Genomic DNA, 20,570 nt, shown 5'->3' on the forward strand with positions numbered 1-20,570 from the left:
ACAGCATCCTCCCGGACACCCTAGACCCACTCCAATTCACATACCTCCCCAACAGATCCACAGATGACGCAATCGCACTCCTCACCTCGACAAAATCAACTCCTATGTGAGAATGCTGTTCATTGACTACAGCTCAGCGTTCAATACCATAGTGCCCACGAAGCTCATCACTAAGCTAAGGACTCTGGGACTAAACACCTCCCTCTGCAACTGGATCCTCGACTTCCTGATGGGCCTCCCCCAGGTGGTAAGAGTAGGCAACAACATGTCCGCCATGCTAACCCTTAACACTGGGGCCCCTTAGAGGTGTGTACTTAGTCCCCTCCTGTATTCCCTGTTCACCCACGACTGGGTGGCCAAACACGACTCCAACACCATCATTAAGTTTGCTGATGACACAACAGTGGTAGGCCTGATCACAGACAACGATGAGACCTATAGGGAGGAGGTCAGAGAACTGGAGTGGTGCCAGGACAACAAACTCTCCCTCAATGTGAGCAAAACGAAGGAGCTGATCGTGGATTAGTGTCCCCATCACCAACAAACTATCATGGTCCAAACATACCAAGACAGTTGTGAAGAGGGCACGACAAAACCATTTTCCCCTCAGGAGACTGACAATATTTGGCATGGGCCCCCAGATCCTCAAAAGGTTCTACAGCTGCACCATCGAGAGCATCCTGACCGGTTGCATCACCGCCTGGCGCTACAGAGGGTAGTGCGAACAGCCCAGTACATCACTGGGGCCAAGCTTCCTGCAATCCAGGACCTAAATAGGCCTAAATAATAGGCAGTGTCAGAGGAAAGCCCACAAAATTGTCAGAGACGCCTGCTACCGCACGGCAAGCGGTACCAGAGTGCCAAGTCTAGGACCAAAAGGCTCCTCAACAGCTTCTACCCCCAAGCCATTAGACCACTGAACAATTCAGAAAAATCACCACTGGACAATTTACATTAACACTCCCCCACTCCCCGTACACTGCTGCTACTCGCTGTTTGTTTGTTACCTATGCATAGTCACTTCGCCCCCACCTACATGTACAGATTACCTCAACAAGCCTGTACCCCTGCACACTGACTCGGTACCGGTGTCCCCTCTATATAGCCTCGTTATTGTTATTCTTATTGTGTTACTTTTAATTATTACTTTTTATTTTAGCCTACTTGGTAAATATTTTCTTCATCTTGAACTGTACTGTTGGTTAAGGGCTTGTAAGTAAGCATTTCATGGTAAAGTCTACACTTGTTGTATTCGGCGCATGTGACAAATAAAGTTTGATTTGACTTGATCATCATTTACATTTGACATTTTAGTCACTTAGCAGATGCTATTATTCAGAGTGACTTACACAAGAAATTAGGGTTAAGTGCCTTGCCCAAGGGCACATCGGCAGATTTTTCCCCCACCAAGTCGGCTCAGGGATTCGAACCAGCAACCTTTCGGTTACTGGCCCAAAGCTATTAACTGCTAGGCTACCTGCTGTGGAAGACCATCTCCCATCAATTGCCATCTCCCTGAATTAATTTTGGTTTGTTTTTTAAAGCGACTTTATATTCTGTATGAAAAGCACTATAACAAATAAATATATTATTATTACTAGAAAAATAGACATGGTCGATTTTAAACTTTCAAACATATTCTAACAGTTGCAAACATAGGTGGATGCCTTCCATATGAGCATTCAACAAACATCTGTGAAACAAATCTTTCATGATAAATGCTGAGAAGTTCAACATTGGCGTGTCAAGAAGAAGAAATCCGAGAGTTGGCACACACTTGCTGGTTTGCCAATCAGTTTTAAAAAACAACTTTCCAAATGACTGAAACCACAGCCTTTTTGAGCAATGTTGTTTTCAACCTGCTCAACATAGACACACAATTAAGGTACAGTAGCTGGGGTGTATTCATTAACTGCATACCGTTGCGAAACGTTTTGCAACAGAAACTGTTTACCGTTTACTCTCGTAACCAAACAGAAGCAAACAGAGCAAATGCTTTTCTTTCAAAACAAGGATATTTCTAAGTCACCCCAAACTTTTGCATGGTAGTGGATGTTCTGAAGAAAACTGTAATTGGGCGGTCATAAAGGAATTGATATTTGACACACAATCACAACAAAGTGAGAAAGAGACCTGATCTGGCCTGAGAACCAGTCTCATCTGACAAGGTCAGGTATTTGGTCAAATGAACAGCTGACAAAGCATTATGTTGAAGTATGACAGTTGTAACAAGTAGACTAATATATTCTGTTTTCCAATACATTATATTTTCTTTGCTCAAGAAAAGTTCAACCCCCAGAAATCACAGATTTCAGAAATGTAACAGCCATACAAACTAATATCAATGTACTCACTCATGATGTGAACAGCAGTGCTGCATCAGACAAGAAAAAAATTGAAAATTGAACAAAGAAGCTAAACCTCTTCTTTCTGCTGCTGTATAAGCATGGTTTGCATACACAAGATACCATCCTTTGTCTGAGATGTGAGGTATTCTACAAGAGCAACGACAAGCAGCTATGGGATCCAATGGGAAATGTATCATTGGAATGCGAAGTTCGTTGGTGAGTGGATTCTGTATAACCACCAATCACCCTGCCAGCCTGCTGTGCTGCGCCTCCTGGGGAGGCAGGTGAATGGTATCACCTCAGCTCCACCCATCCAAAAAGTTAAGGCGTGGTGGATTTGGTCCCGCCTGCCCAAACAAAACCCGGTTCTCAAGTCGTCCTCCAAGTGCCATCACAAAAGAGAAGAGTCCATCAAAGAGGGGTGCTGCATTACCTGCTTTAGATCATTAATGATTTTATCTATCTGATGATACAACGTCCATTATGTGTATCTCTAGATATCCCGGGACATGGGACAGTCTGTGATGAAAGCTGTTGTTGCCTACAGTCTAAGAGTGGGAGAGCTTAGCAAACAGTGGAGAACCTCTTCTAACTCAACTAGTCGCTCACATTCAAAGGAGGGGAAGTGCTTCCCGTTCTACTGCCACTGTACATACAGTACATGTATGTATAACAAAACGTGAAGAGATTTAAGAGTCAGATCCCATCACACTGCAGCCGTATGTAAATAGTGTTCATCCATCAGGACTCTCCTTGTCCCTCAAAGTCCCACGGGGAGGGGAAACGGAAAACATTAGTCTGCATATTTTCCCAGCTTGGATTTCTATTTTCTAGGAAATGTCCTGTGTAATCCTGTTCTTGCTAATCTAGGTCTAGGAATTGACCACGGCCTAACGAGAAATGTGTGAGAATATCAGTGAGTTGTGAACATGTGAACTATATTTAGCTGCATTCTTGTATCGCTACGACTCCAAATATGCAAAGAAAAACATACTTTCAGACCATTATTTTACAAGCTGCCTTGTCAGTGGGGCAATAAGCATACATCACCCCTCACAGTACATTGCATCATCTGGTAATTGCATAGCTGTGAAAAATAGATCCAGAAACAGTTGTTTTAAATAAGGTTAACAGAGCAACAGTCGTGGGTCTGAAATAGTACTGCTGATGGCCTCTCTATAATGGCACTCAACATACAAGTAAAAGTAAAAGGAGAAAGAAAGTGGGGAGACAGACAGACGGACGGACGGACGGACGGACGGACGGACGGACGGACGGACGGACGGACAGACAGACAGACAGACAGACAGACAGACAGACAGACAGACAGACAGACAGACAGACAGACAGACAGACAGACAGAGAGAGAAAAGGGGCATGAGGACAGGGACAAGGCAGATAGTCAGAGAGGCAGTGTCATATTTATCCCCCTAGGAAGAATACCTGCATACAGTGCCAACATACAAGACGAGAAGCCTCTGTGCCATTCCCAAGGTCAACAGAGGAGACCAAATCAACCTCTCCATTACCCTCTCCTCTGCCAATGAAAACTGATAGCTAATCAACAAATGTTCTCTACTAGCAACCAAATAGAGACAAACCCTTACAGGAAAAGCTGATAAAAAAAAAGCACAGGTCTTATATAGTAATTCAAACCACAAAGTGAATAGTCTCTGCTATTGTATGCAAAACTGTGAGATGCCTTGGAGACAGTGGCTTCATAGGCATGCAACATGACATTTCACGACCCACTACTGAATTCCATCCCCTTTGGATGACTGTTTGACATATGACTCATATCTCATAGGGTTTACATTTCAACAGTAAACACAACACATCCCAAAGTGACTACTTTGAGCCAAAACAGGACAGAACAGGCACAAGTTGGAGTGAGAGAAGTTAATACGATTGTGAAATTTCCCCTGGGTGTGAGAAAATCCTTATTATTATGATGAATATTAGGTTGCCTCAGAAACGAAAACACGCTAGCTCAAATATTAAGACATGAATAACTAGATTGTTTTCTCCTCATGTACAATATGTCCACAGAGCTGCTTTCCAACACTACATCAACTTTATTGTTTAAACAACAAAAGGAACACAGAGTCAAGGGGGAGTAGAGTAGAAAGGAAAAAAGAGGGACAGAGAATCAGGGAGGAAGAGAGAGAGAGAACGAGGATCAGGGAGAAAGAAAGAAAGAGAATCAGGGAGAAAGAGAGAAAGAGGAAGGCACAGAGAGAGTCACTGACCCTGCAGAAGTATGTGGACATTGTCAATGTCCAGGGGGATGTATCCCCTCTCCACCAGTGCATCTCTGTCTCCTGGCGACGCCATGCTTCCTGAAAGGGGGGCTCATCCACGGACCCCCAACAGCATGGCACCTTTCTGGAGATTAACAGAGACAAACATGACACACATATACGTCAATCTCCTGTTTGAAACACGTGCGGTATAGGATCATATTTACATGTTACATTTGGCACACACTGAATTACACTGACATAACACTGGCTTAACACTGATATAACACTGATATAACACTGATATAACACTGATATAACACTGACATAACACTGACATAACACTGACATAACACTGATATAACACTGATATAACACTGATATAACACTGATATAACACTGACATAACACTGATATAACACTGATATAACACTGACATAACACTGACATAACACTGACATAACACTGACATAACACTGATATAACACTGATATAACACTGACATAACACTGATATAACACTGATATAACACTGACATAACACTGACATTACACTGGCTTAACACTGACATAACACTGACATAACACTGATATAACACTGATATAACACTGACATAACACTGGCTTAACACTGACATAACACTGACATAACACTGATATAACACTGATATAACACTGACATAACACCGATATAACACTGATATAACACTGACATAACACTGACATAACAGTGGCTTAACACTGACATAACACTGACATAACACTGATATAACACTGACATAACACTGATATAACACTGACATAACACTGATATAACACTGATATAACACTGACATAACACTGACAAAACACTGACATAACACTGATATAACACTGACATAACACTGATATAACACTGATTTAACACTGACATAACACTGATATAACACTGACATAACACTGACATAACACTGACATAACACTGACATAACACTGACATAACACTGATATAACACTGACATAACACTGATATAACACTGACATAACACTGACATAACACTGATATAACACTGACATAACACTGATATAACACTGACATAACACTGACATAACACTGACATAACACTGACATAACACTGACATAACGCTGACATAACACTGACATAACGCTAACATAACGCTGACATAACACTGACATAAGGAGTGTAGAGAATATTTATTGCTTCTGTTCAGTTTATTGTTTATGAGTGACACCTTCAATTTAATGCAATACCCTTTACACAAGAACAGTCAATGAGATGCACACATACTGAAATTCACTCAGTAGTAGCAATAGCATACCGATCCATGTATTCACACTTAAAGCCTGTAAATCACCGTCACCGTGTTAACCAGTTATACCTTGTTCCCCAGTTATACCTTGTTATGACTGTTGCAACCCTACCACTCACCAGGGTGAAGACAGAAATCACAACATGGAGAACACCAGGAGACTGCATAATCCAACATTTTGCCAAACATGTATTTTATTAGATTTTTTTAGGGGGTAGATCAACTTTAATATTATACGTTTTGAATCAGGTGTCATTTTGCGTATCAGTTCATAAACCATGTGCCATGGAATCAGTACATCAAAATATCTTCACAACTACATTATTTTAGCAATCTATGACACAGCTGTCATTTTTCAGGTCCTTAAATTAAACTGGTAGATTTTGTTTATTTATCGCAATTTTCTTAATGCAGGGCTGTCAGGCAAGTTCCTTACTTTATCCCACTTCCACTTGCCTCTTCCATTTTTGAGGTAATGCTGCAATTAGTTGGTTATGCTGCAATAGTTTATGTGTCGTGGGGCTGGGGTCAGTCTGTTATATCTGGAGTATTTCTCCTGCCTTATTCGGTGTCCTGTGTGAATTTAATATTTTGATTTCATTTTCAAATAACCGAACGTGAGAGGTTGTAATCTAAATAAACGGAAAAGGCCATTCTTGAACATGGGGTGAGAAATTCTTACTAATCTGCTAGAGAACCAGTTGTCACGACTTCGGGCGGCGTTCGGCGATCGACGTCACCGGCTTTCTAGCCATCGCCGCTCCCGTTTTCATATATCCATTTGTCTTGTCTTGTTTCCATACACACCTGGTATTCATTTCCCCAATCAATCTACTTGTATTTAACCCTCTGTTTCCCATCATGTTTTGTGCGTAATTGTTTCATGTTATGTGATGTTAGTTTACGCGCTTTACTTTTATGTTCCGTTTTTTAGCCCGTTTGATTTATGGAGTGCTCTCGATTTTGGAACGATAATATAAGTGCGCCTGTTCATTATACTCTGCTCTCCTGCACCTGCCTTCACCTCCAATACACCATTGACACCAGTTCAGATTGAAGTATAACTTTTGTATGACTGAAGCCTTTAGTGAGAGATCGAATGCTTTAATATTTAATAATTCTTCACAATTTGTCCTAACCTGAGTCTCAAGCCATGATTGCTTCTATCAGTTTAAGTTCTGTCTCTGGTGGGGGTCGGGGAAGTTCTGTTTTGTCTTGTTTCATGTAGCTCAAGGATGCAAATAAGTGATAGGAAATATGTGTGACCTTTAAAGATGTCTACTTAATTTCTCTGCTCTCTCTCTGCTCGCTCCACACTCTTTGCTCTCTCTCAATTGTCAAACTTGACTGACAGCTATGAAAAGGAAACAGGTGACTGTGGCCAAAATACTCAATACACAATAAGAGTCTTAACCTACAGCTCTTCACCTCTCCCTATATAACTTATACAGAGAATAATGGCAATAAACACAGGGTGAACTTTAAAATGCATAAACACGAGGCGAGGCCTTATCCACCACTGCTAATGGGTCATTTCGCCAATTTGGTCCCTTATGAGAAGTGTAACTTGGTCCCAAAAAAATAACAGTTGATTTTACCTAATTTTAACATTCTGTCATAAAGAGCACATATAAAACTTTTCCCCATCTCAAGAGGTTAAAAATGTATACTATGCTCGACCTGATTTTACACTATGATTTGACTATTAAAATAGAAGATATTAAAACACATACTGTATATACACTGCTCAAAAAAATAAAGGGAACACTTAAACAACACAATGTAACTCCAAGTCAATCACACTTCTGTGAAATCAAACTGTCCACTTAGGAAGCAACACTGATTGACAATAAATTGCACATGCTGTTGTGCAAATGGAATAGACAACAGGTGGAAATTATAGGCAATTAGCAAGACACCCTCAATAAAGGAGTGGTTCTGCAGGTGGGGACCACAGACCACTTCTCAGTTCCTATGCTTCCTGGCTGATGTTTTGGTCACTTTTGAATGCTGGCGGTGCTTTCACTCTAGTGGTAGCATGAGACGGAGTCTACAACCCACACAAGTGGCTCAGGTAGTGCAGCTCATCCAGGATGGCACATCAATGCGAGCTGTGGCAAGAAGGTTTGCTGTGTCTGTCAGCGTAGTGTCCAGAGAATGGAGGCACTACCAGGAGACAGGCCAGTACATCAGGAGACGTGGAGGAGGCCGTAGGAGGGCAACAACCCAGCAGCAGGACCGCTACCTCCGCCTTTGTGCAAGGAGGAGCAGGAGGAGCACTGCCAGAGACCTGCAAAATGACCTCCAGCAGGCCACAAATGTGCATGTGTCTGCTCAAACGGTCAGAAACAGACTCCATGAGGGTGGTATGAGGGCCCGACGTCCACAGGTAGGGGTTGTGCTTACAGCCCAACACCGTGCAGGACGTTTTTCATTTGCCAGAGAACACCAAGATTGGTAAATTCGCCACTGGCGCCCTGTGCTCTTTACAGATGAAAGCAGGTTCACACTGAGCACATGTGACAGACGCGACAGTCTGGAGACGCCGTGGAGAACGTTCTGCTGCCTGCAACATCCTCCAGCATGACCGGTTTGGCGGTGGGTCAGTCATGGTGTGGGGTGGCATTTCTTTGGGGGGCTGCACAGCCCTCCATGTGCCCGCCAGAGGTAGCCTAGGTACCGAGATGAGATCCTCAGACCCCTTGTGAAACCATATGCTGGTGCGGTTGGCCCTGGGTTCCTCCTAATGCAAGACAATGCTAGACCTCATGTGGCTGGAGTGTGTCAGCAGTTACTGCAAGAGGAAGGCATTGATGCTAAGGACTGGCCCGCCCGTTCCCCAGACCTGAATCCAATTGAGCACATCTGGGACATCATGTCTCGCTCCATCCACCAACAGACTGTCCAGGAGTTGGCGGATGCTTTAGTCCAGGTCTGGGAGGAGATCCCTCAGGAGACCATCCGCCACCTCATCAGGAGCATGCCCAGGCGTTGTAGGGAGGTCATACAGGCACGTGGAGGCCACACACACTACTGAGGCTCATTTTGACTTGTTTTAAGGACATTACATCAAAGTTGGATCAGCCTATAGTGTGGTTTTCCACTTTAATTTTGAGTGTGACTCCAAATCCAGACCTCCATGGGTTGATACATTTGATTTCCATTGATAATTTTTGTGTGATTTTGTTGTCAACACATTCAACAATGTAAAGAAAAAAGTATTTAATAAGAATATTTCATTAATTCAGATCTAGGATGTGTTATTTTAGTGTTCCCTTTATTTTTTTGAGCAGTGTATATTAAAACAAGAGCTAAATTCAAATAACAGGGTTGACCATAAAATGAAAAATCACAAAAAATTTAAATAAATCATCTTCAGAAATGACTTTGTCAAAGCAACAAAATAACTAGGGCTTTGGAATGATGGAGAGAACTTGGAAGATATTTTGGGGTTAAATGGTTCTAGAAGTTACAGAAGGTGCACAGAGGGATAAGTAATTGTTTGTTTTTTGGCACATTAGTAAGTTTTTATTCACAATAAAAATCATTTGATTGAATTCTACACGTGGTCTGTATTAAAGGGTACTTTATTTAATATAACAGGATTGATTTAATATCATATGTAATATTTATTTAAATTACAAAGGGACGCAAAAGGCACTCATTTCGTGGAAAGACCGTAGTGTCAGGACTGAGAAGCAACTCAATTCTATCATAGTCCTAAACTGTGTTGTCGCTATCCTCAGTGTGGCATCTGTGCTATCCAAAGGTTCATGTCAGCTGGAGAGAGAGAGGGGGACAGAGATTGTGTGTCCCTGAGACAAAGTCATACAGGGTTGCTCTAATTGTGGATACAGTGGGGGTCAAAAACACATACTGTAACAATGCACTGGAAAAAGACCAGGGGGGGAGGCAATAACACAATAACACAGGCTTCAGACATATGACATAGAACCGTCTGTTTGTCCAATGGAACACATGTCCAGTCCATTCACCTAATGACTCCATGGCTGGACAACGAGGTGGAGGGTTACGCACCATATCTTCTATTTCCGTCAACAGTATAGGCCTAACACTTCTTTGTTTTTGGAGGCCTGGGGGGGGAGGGCCTATGCAAGGGATATATCAAAGAGGTGCTGGTGTCCTCTTTTGCATAAATTGAACAATATTTGTTTTGCTGGTGCATTTGTTTGGTTTCAGCCTGTGTATGTAATTGGCAACAAAAAACTACAGTGTGGCTTTAATGCTGTCAAGACTTGAGGGCACACAGACCTTTTGTCATGTTTGAACAGGGGTAATAAATCAGTAGTGTGTTGGGCTAGTTCCACCCATCCAGCCAAGCATTCTGACACACACGTGACACAAATGGGGAGAGATGAGGGTGAGGAAAAATAGTCTCTCGTTTCATTTAAAGAAAGGGACACTGGGAAGGGCAGTTTGGGGCATATGCAGTATCCTGTGTAAGCCTGTGGAGAGACATGAGTGTTCAACAGAGAGAGGGCATTGTTTTCTTTAATCTGCCGACTCAGAGGAGGCAGAGGACAGACAGACAGGCCTCCCCATATCAGAACCACTCAGCCAGTCTAGCCCAGGCCTCACGGGAACAGGTTGGCAAATAGGGTCAAGGACATGACTCCCACTCATAATGACTAAGTCATACTGCTCTGATCCGTTCTGCCTTTCATTGTTAGTATTTAACATCCAATATGCAGTGCAGAGACATTGTTATTGGCAAAGAGACCAATTACTTGACTGGGCTTGTGCTGTATATCTCCCTCTGGTTGTAGCTTTCATTCATCGGTTCCATAAACCAGGAAGCATGATTTTACATGTCAGATAATCATTTAATGAGCATTCAGGTCCAAGCAGATTCTATGGTTGACAAAATGGACATGAGACCGTTAACATGAGGGAAATTATACTAAGAAAAAGTTTTACAAATCAACTTCCACCTTGTAAAAACTAACTGACAGATTAGGCTATCTCTGTGAATTTATTCAATCTGAAATATTTGGTCTCTCTGATCGTTTCAAGGCAAAGTTTAATACAAGTAAAGTCATTGTAAACTTTGCCAGACATCTGACTTTTCACAGCATCTACTTTCTGGGTCTAACTCAAGTCAATCCAACATCAATCATGACTATCATTTCCCTGACCTAATGTTATGGTATGTGCTCAGGAGAACCAGTGTCCACTCTTAGAAAATAAACTGCCATCTAGAAACTAGAAGGGTTCTTTGGCTGTCCCCATAGGAGAACCCTTTGAAGAACCCTTCTTGGTTCTGAGTCTAACCATTTTGGGTTCCATGTAGAACTCTTTCCACAGAGTTCAACACGGAACCCAAAAGCGTTCTACCTGGAACGAAAAATGGTTTTACCTGGCTGGAACCAAAAAGGGTTCTCCTATGGGGAAACTTTTTTTTTTTTTACCATTTTTTTAACGAATCAACAACTTAAAAGTAAAATGCAAAGATCTCAAATAGAACAGCAACAAAGCAGTAACTTTGATCAATTGTAAGTAATGCAAGAACTTCATCACATTGAAAAAGAGTCCATGCTAATTCAAGTAGTTGTATAATGTTTTTACAGCTAAAAATAACCTGTAGCATTATTTCCATTCATAAAGAAACTATCAGAGGGTCTTGTCTTGCAAATTGGCTGCATGAATGAAACTTAATGTGTCCCATAAAAATGCCAGTCATACACTGTTGAGAGAACAGTTAAACATAATCAAACAAGCTTGTTTTTAGGCAAAAAATGGTCAATCAAATGTTCCACTAATTTAAACAACAAAAGGCAATGTGATGAAGTTGAATCCATGAGGAAAACTGATTGGATAATCAAAAAGTCATCAATATAAGGGAATGTTGTATTTTCTTTCACCCGACGTTTAACCTATATCCAATGACGTGGTGACATTTGTTGTTGGTTTCACGTTGAATTCACGTTAGTTCACAACTCAACCGAATGTCAATCAAACTAGACTTTGAAATTAAGTCCGTGCCCAGTGGGAGGATAGTTTTTTCCATTAGAGTTTAAAATATTCCTCACATAGGTCGAGTTAAGAATAAATGTCGTGCACTTTGACTAGCGAAATGCTAGATAGCACGACAGGCGTGTCGACTTCGTGAACTTGTCACTGCCTAAAATAGAGCACCAGTGGGCACGTGTTCAGTGCCGCTCTAGTGCGCTTCAAACCCAAGTTCTGTAATGTCAAGAGTCCTTGAGGCAGACAAGTATGGACCAGAAGAATTTTAATAATGAAGGCTATACTGTCGTCCTATAGTTCTGTCAAAATATGGTGAAGTTGCCTAATGAGAAACTCATCATAGGCTACACGATTTATGAAGAGAGGGGGGAACAAAACTCAAATATGCTAATTCAATGATATATTGGCTAATATGATCATCTGAACACAAGTCGAGGGGTGAATAGAGGGTCAAATATTCTAACAATAGGCCTAAAATCAAACACTAAAAGCTTCCTCAGAGTAAGTAAAGTAATATTGCGCTTTCCAAACTGAAAGCCACTATCATTCATTCGCCAAAAGGTGTCTACTTACATGTAACAAAGTTGAATAGACGTGTTTCAGTTGTCTGGCAATCAGATACAAGTCCGGCAATAGCAATACTCATTGATTGGAATAAGGAAAACAGAGTGCGCTGTACAGTACAAGTTGTGAAGCACCAGCAAAGTTACACCCCTCCCACCGCGCGCAAATGTGGAGATGTCTACACAACTCCGAGAGTAAAGAGAGCCTCTACCGATCGAGGAGTGGGTTTCAGACCGAGTCCGGCCAGCTAAATATATCATCCAGTCACGTCGGACATACTCCCCATTTTGTCACACCTGTAGGGGTTGGGGGCTATAGCCTACAAAAGTGTATCCCATTGTAACCAGTGAAACAACAACATGAACACTGATAGTCACTGCAAGAACAACTTTTTCTTCAAATCACATCTCACAATTCAGGTATTATATTGATATAAAAACCCATCCACTTCACCAAACGCAGATCTTATGGATAGGTAGGTTTGGAGTGTCCTTTTTAAATCTGGCATGTTCTTCAGCAACACTATTGCCAGACTAGCGGCTTTGATGGAATCGTAATAATGTTACACTAGCAAATAAACACCACACTCCTCCTCCAATTGGTCTCTATAGCTGACTAGAGACTAGAGTGTCAGTGTTACATATCAATTGCTGTATGCCTGGAACAGAGTGAAACGTTAAACTGTCTCACCAGTTTAAGATCTGCTGTCTGCTGGGGCCATGTAATGAAATTAGTATTTATTGCAGATTTAATTGAAAAATAAATAAACATAATATACACCTGGCCTTTTGTACAGTTATTGACAACAGCAAAGGCAGCCAGTCCATTATCATTGTATAGTTTTTGAGAATTGCAATTTTTTTCCCCACCCCACAACTCATACAGTATCATTAACTAAACGTCCATGGTTGAATGAGGTCCTTTGATTTATGGGAATAGTCAGTCCTGCCAGCAGGAACAAGAGGTCACTGTATTATCATCTTAACCAGAGCCAGAGATATACAGGTATTAGAAAACATGGCTTGAACTTTAGAACTCTTTAGAAAATGCCAGGTAATATGTGATATCCAGGAAGTGAGGAGGGGGCTTAGATGACTGAGATCAGGTGGAGTCATCCCTGACTCATCATCCCTCCCTGCTACTCTAATCTAACCATAACTGGGTGGAGGTTGAGGTTCATTACGTAAAGTACTTGAGTTCTTCTGCGCCAATCCCCATTATCCTGAGGGAGGCGGTCATTTCATGATGAGCGAAGTATTTACTGATCCAAATAAACCATCAGGTCTTCTCGTCTCTCTCTCTCTCTCTCCCTGCTCTCATCTCCGTTACTGTGGCTGACACATATCAGACCAGACCGTAAAATACTCCTGTCTCCATGGGCTCCACACACTAAACATCCAAATTAGAGCTACAGTAAGTGCTCTGTGAAAATATAAATTAATATTTACAAAATGTAATTACATTTACAGACTTGTACTGAAATGGATAAGAACACACAAGTTAATTAGCAGGTCCAGGGAAAGGATCTCACGTGTAAGAACAGCTCCTGAGGTCCATCAGCTAAATTAGCCTGGGTGTAGATCTACAGGTATGATTGTGTTTCCCCCCTCTTCTATGTGGATCGCTATGAACAAAGAAGCAGCCACAGTCCCTAATCAGGCTAATGGCCTGTAGTTCACAGGTGACTGGGCTGATGAGGTAGAAAGGCCTAAGGGGGATCAGACAGGAGCCTGACTCTCTGGCAAGAGCCAGTCAGGTTACTAATTCCCTGACTGGCTCCTGATTGACGTGACATGCTGGGATAAATAGCTGGAAGTTCCTCCCTGGGATCCATTAGCAGGTGCTGTCAGAGACATCACAGCTACCGGAGTTACTGCAGCTCCTGATTCAGAGGTTCAGTGGTAGTCCTCTTCAGTGGAGATCTACTGCAGTGAGACCAGATGTGAGCCCAGATGACCCAGAGGAGAGGTACTCAGTGGTGAGTTATAACACTTTAGTTAGATCAGTCACACTTACTCTTTATGGAGTTTGGGTCAGCAATCAGAGATCTCTGGAATATTTCATTTTTTAAGATTTTGCTTAATACTTATTTACATTTTTCATTAAAATACCAACAATAAAGTACAAAAATACTAACCACATTAACTCGCTATACACAAACTATTTGAAGACTTCGATAAAAGATATAGAGATAGAGAGAGAGTGTAATGTTAGGCAATATAGAGATAACCCTGTGGTGTCTGTGCAGGTTGTGTTCTGTGCTGCTGTGCTGTACAGTGCTGTGATCATGGCATTACACTAATCCAGGCTTCATCCGTCAACCTGCCCGCTTCATTGGCTGTGCTGTCCGGAGTTTACTTTCCGGGCCAGGAAACCAGGCTGTGGCGGGCTGCACATCACCACGGACACCTGCTGGGGGCGCTGTGAGACCTGGGAGGTGAGGACGGAGAGCAGGAGAGAGTCCTATGCAGTCAGACTGCAGATAACGGTTACAAATCAGTAGATGTCAGCAAACTCTGTCAACTATTTAATTATGAGTACTAAACTACAGCGTGATGATTATTGTAGAACAATCCATCACTGTATCCCGGCTAAAGGCTAAATCGACCAGTGACAAAATAAAGCAAGTAATAAACAAATATATTATAAACTAATTTCTCATAAACTGTACTTCCAATGGAGTAACTTAATTGTGGAGTTTGTTGAATGAACGAACATGTTAATCGAAATTAACCTGGTCTCTGTGTGTGTCTCTTCAGAAGCCTGTCCTGGACCCTCCCTACATAGAGTCCTACCATCGTGTGTGTACCTACAACAAGACACACCTGGTGACAGTGCAGCTGCCTACCTGCTCAGCCAACATGGACCCCATGTACACCTACCCTGTAGCCCTGAGGTGTGACTGTGGAGCAGTTGTGGAAAAAGTACCTAATTGTCATACTTGAGTAAAAGTAAAGACACCTTAAAAGAAAATGACTCAAGTAAAAGTGAAAGTCACCCAGAAAACTACTACTTGAGTTAAAGTCTAAAAGTATTTGTTTTGAAATATACTTAAGTATCAAAAGTAAATGTAATTGCTAAAATATACTTAAGTATCAAAAGTAAATGTATAAATCATTTCAAATTCCTTATATTATGCAAACCCTACCGCACAATTTTCTTGTATTTTAAATTTATGGATAGCCAGGGGCACACTCCAACACTCAGAAATAATTCACAAACGAAGCATATGTGTTTAGTGATTCCACCAGATCAGAGGCAGGAGGAATGACCAGGGATGTTCTCTTGATAAGTGGGTGAATATTTTCCTGTTCTGCTAAGCATTCAAAGTGTAACGAGTACTTTTGGGTGTCAGGGAAAATGTATGGAGTAAAAAGTACATTATTTTCTTTAGCAATGTAGTGAAGTAAAAGTAGTCAAAAATATAAATAGTAAAGTACAGATACCCCCCAAAACGACTTAAGCAGTACTTTAAAATATTTTTTACTTAAGTACTTTACACCACCGCTGTGGAGTGTGTCTGACCAGCACCACTGAGTGTACCACCTATGTCGAACTGCTGCCATCACTAGTACTGGACAGGGAGAGCAGCACTGGACATTTCCATTCTCTCCATAGAATAAATCACCTTTCTACTTCTTTTTCAAGTCATTATGCAACTTGGAAAAACTTGAAACATGTTAACACATTATGTAATCTGACTCTGAATAGTTTATTTCAATAAGATATAGCTCACTCAGCTCTCTTTACTGAAAAAGCAGACGAGAAGAATAAAAAGAGTCAAGAAATTCAAAGCATAGTGGTTGATAATGAACTTGAAATCATTCATAGAGGATATAAACTTGTTTTTCTAAGCGTTATGAATATGCATGAGAAGGAGCATTATGTAACCGGTGTCACTAAGGTGCTTCAGGGCTGTGTTTGAGCTCTCATGCTTGGAGCATCTTCACTGTGTGGGTGGGGTTTAGGAGGCTGTGGAGCACTCCCTAGACAGTCAAACACACTCACAGCGTCACACACACCCTCGCTCACAGTGTCACACACTCACACTCACGAAGAAAGACCCAAAGACGAGTAGCTGCTGCTTTGGCAACAGCCAATGGGGATCCGAATTTGAAAAAATACAACAACAAAAATACACACACACACACACCCTATGGTGTCAGGGGTGTCAGACTCATTTAGAGTGCCTCTTGGGTTCATCACAAAATCTTCAAGACTCGAAACATAAACACAGACATTATCACCCTCTTCCCCCGGATATTAATATTAATAGTACAGTCTCTCTGTGATTATTGCTTTTGGGCATTTCATGTTGTGGCACCAGGATCATCCAAAAGGCCACATTAAAGGATCAACAGAGTTCCACCATCTTAGAATGGAAAATATCATTGAGAGGAAATGAAGAGATCTCTGTTATAAATTACCATGGAAAAGCCAACAACAGTTCTACCATCTTTAATCCTTGTTTGACTCCACGTCACATCTGTAAATCTGGACAAGGTAAAAAATACATAGTGCCAACATGTTTGACCCAGTACACCTAACCTGGAACAGTGAACAGACCTGTGTCTCTGTGTCAGCTGGCCATGTCTCCTGGGTCTCCTAATCGAACTCACTGACAATCTACAGCACTGTCAAACACAGCCTAAATAGGCGAGATTAGAAGACCTGGCTGTGTGTCTCAAGACAGCACAGTTCTGTGGCCCTGTTGAGAGCTGCTGTAACGGCCCCTGTCTTTCTAATCGTTTCTGACATTACCGTCGCTTCCTCCTCTGGCTGGGGGAGGGAGGGGGAGAGGGGAGGAGGGTGGAAGGGGGACCTGTAACAGCTCCTGGCAGGAGGACTGAAGGGGGAGGTGTGGGGGGTTGGGGGGCACTGGTGCAACACACCACACTGCAACGTCCTAATGGAAAAAGAGGAGGCAGGATCTGAGAGGAAGGAACAGATGATGATTATGACGATGATAAGGATGAAGGTGATGATGTTGATTATGATGGTGAAGATTATGGTGAACCCCTCCTCTGCTGAGATTCTGTGATAAGATTTTCACTCAAAAGGGAAATTATAACAAAAACATGAACATTGATAGCCTTCGCAAAGGCCATGCTGAACCCAAATCCACCTCTAACTGACCGCTGTAAAATAATTACCACATACTGTATTTGGTGGTTTTAATGGATGATCTATAGTGGTCCTTACTGAGTGGAAAGGGAGCTTGGTCTTTTTCTTTGTCGATCTTAGGTCTGATAATCAATGTCTTTACTTAGAGTACACCAAAGAGAAGGTACACCTAAAATGCTTTAAATTAGTAAATTTAGCCACAATCAATAATATTTCAAGAGAATTCAATGGCATGACGCTCCTACAGTATATTGATGAATGTCAGTTTCAGAGGAAGAGCACTTAACCAAGGGTAATGGGTTCAGACTCTGTGACCAAAAACTATTACAGAAAGTAGTCATTACATCTTACTTTTCACACTCCCACAGGACTCATCAATTGCAGCTTTATTTTTAGTAGCTCTTGAGAAGCTAATTTCTCTTGACTGTTTCTCTTCGGCTTGGTGTCAATACACACAAATGGTGGTAAATTAGCCACGATAATTCCTGTCAACCTGCTCAGTTTTAATTGGCAGTTCCGATTAGAACCCTTCATTGCACCCTACCTGTGCCTGAACAAGGACTGTAGCTCCAGCGTTAATGAGCTTACTAGAGTCAACACGATTTATCATAACACAGGAGTTGATTGGACAGATTATTGGAATGCAGGCCTCTTGCCAAATCAAACCTGACAAAGTATCTCAAAACGCTTTCTAAAAAACCTAAAAACAAAAAAGGTTTGAGGTACCTAAATACAATTTATGTTAATTAATTTAAATGGGTTAAATTGGACTGTTTCGGTCTAGAAGCTTGCATCAGATTACACGGATTCCTCTTAGAATCAGAACCCTGTATCCGACCAGTAGTATTCAAATCACACACGCAACACAGAAATAACTAATAACACACAGACAGTATCAGCTTGGAAAATCTAATTTCTGGGAGTTCAGATTTGACTACTATATGGTATCACAGATTGGACTTTGCAGTAAAACCAATGACGTATATAAACCCTGGATTGCTGATGCTATGTATTGGCCATTGAGAGGCTTTGAAACCACTGTTCAGCCATATTAGCACAGCACACATATTGGAACAGTCCTTTATAGGAATGAATGGAAATCTACAGTATTTCAATCAAATGTTTCAAGGACAAAAGTACATGTACTGTATTTAATTATTTTTTGTTGTTGTAGTAGGGACATTAGTAACATTAGTAATCTCAAAATTATACTTTAAGGAAAATGTTTTTAAATACTGTATATTTTGTTTTTTTTATGTTTAGCTCACATAATATAATTTAAAAGTATGCATTTATAAGGTGTCTGTAATATAATAAATGTGGCATACATTTCTATTCCAAAATATATTTTTACAATGGTGGGGGAGTGTCAAGATGGAGACACATTGGCTTCAACACAGCACCCTCTAATCCTCATCTAGTGTATACATAAATCAGTGGGTAAATATTTGTCTGCTTAGCCATCTCATCTAGTGTATACATAAATCAGTGGATAAATCTTTGTCTGCTTAGCCATCTGAAAGTATAAAGAGGGAATACATTGAACGAGTGATTCTGACATTCTGTAGATTTCCCAGTAATAATACATTTCGTTCCCTGTAGAGAAGCACATTTTAAAGTTGACAAATAGACTAGAAAGCCCCAGACAGTACTTTATTTAGCTGACGCTACAGTTAAGGTGTGCAACTGTAAAAAAAAAAAGTTAAAATACATGAGCCATAGTGGGAATCATCAGTGCTACTTATTAATGTCATTGCTTTAACAAATGGTAGACAACAGTAACATTCCAGTAGAAATGAATTTTAAATTATAGTCCAGGTGTGACCAGATGCTTCCCAGTCATACCAGTCCTGTCCCCATATGGAGAGGTATCCAGTCAACACAAACAGAGATAGAGAGAGGCTAGATATTAGCATGCTCAAGACACAATCAGTGAGTTTCGCTTGAAGTTCTTCAGCGAGAGGAGAGAGAAAGAAGAGAGAGGAGGACAGAGAGAGCGAAGGAGAAAGGGATAGGGATTGAGAGAAAGCGAGCGACCAGTGTGCGGGGGTGAGAAGGAGAGATAGAAGAGAGGAGAGAGCAGTGTCAGCTGAGAGAGGGATGGGGGGGGTGCAGCTATACATTCAGGCGTCTGAGACTGAGACGTGATGTGTTCTCTCCCTGTGATGAAGGGAAGACTGGCCAGGCTCTTTTTTCCCCAGTCACTAGTCAAATCAAGACTAAAGGAAGAACCAGAAGAAACTCTCTCCTTCCCACTGCTCCTCCTCCCTGTGTCCCTTCATGAAAATCAAGTCCGTTTAAGTCATTTGAGAGAAACTTCCAAATGGCATGTGGTGTATACAAGAGCGTTACAGTATGAATGACTTATATGCACAAATCCCTCGACTGAATCCTAATTATCTCTGTACTATTACATAGCACTAGATTCCTATGTAGCAGACAGGCATTCATCAGTGGACTTAGAGCAAGAACCATACACATACATACTTTATATAAGACTCTGCTGTGAGTTTACTTGTGCCATTGAGAAATAATCTGTTCTCAATCCCCAGAAAATCACAGTCTGCGATATTCAATGCGTCTTCATAACCATGAACGTGGTGGTAAAATGGACAGAAGACATCCCCATTGGTACTAAACACCTCAGGTAGGTATCTCTGTTGGAATAGCTGTGCCACAGAGGGAGCCACGTTGCAGCAGGCTAGGCTAGCTGAGAAGAGGTGAGTTTTAAACAGAAGCCAGCCCAGCCCAGTGCTGCAGTGCAGTTGAGTTGAGGAGAGGCTGAGAGGCAGGCAGGCACCCACCACAGAAGAACTAAAGCCTCCCATGCTCTGTCTGCCTGATGTTCTGGCAGCCAGGGAAACTGATCTGCCTCTGTGGAGACACCATATTGGGAAGAGCTCAAGTGTTGCACGTGTATACAGCAGTCACAGTACCCTGGGTCATAACACTGCTCCTCAGGCTGCAGATTTACAAATGCATTTTCATAAATGTAT

The 20,570-nt window shown here is 41.6% G+C and overlaps 1 protein-coding gene across 18 annotated transcripts in view; it reads right to left on the reverse strand.

The window, feature by feature from the left end:
* syne2b (spectrin repeat containing, nuclear envelope 2b) overlaps positions 1 to 12,691 on the reverse strand; it is a 146,419-nt gene extending 133,728 nt beyond the window's left edge. For 16 of the 18 annotated variants that reach the window (XR_016488962.1, XM_090211255.1, XM_090211248.1 and 13 more), the window contains exons 1-2: positions 12,460 to 12,691; positions 4,598 to 4,733 (exon numbers count right to left, since the gene is read on the reverse strand). Coding sequence is in view for 17 of the 18 variants with exons in the window: in XM_090211255.1 (XP_090067381.1) it covers positions 4,598 to 4,682 (85 nt within the window). In the remaining variant the exon portion in view is untranslated. Of the gene's footprint in view, positions 1 to 2,354; positions 3,005 to 4,597; positions 4,734 to 12,459 lie in introns of those variants that run through there. The other 2 variants (XM_090211259.1, XM_090211254.1) reach the window with 2 other exon arrangements.
* Positions 12,692 to 20,570: the final 7,879 nt, after the last annotated feature.

This window comes from Oncorhynchus mykiss, chromosome 19, assembly GCF_057628025.1.
Source record: "Oncorhynchus mykiss isolate SJ-2025 chromosome 19, ASM5762802v1, whole genome shotgun sequence".
Taxonomy (NCBI): Eukaryota; Metazoa; Chordata; class Actinopteri; order Salmoniformes; family Salmonidae; genus Oncorhynchus; species Oncorhynchus mykiss.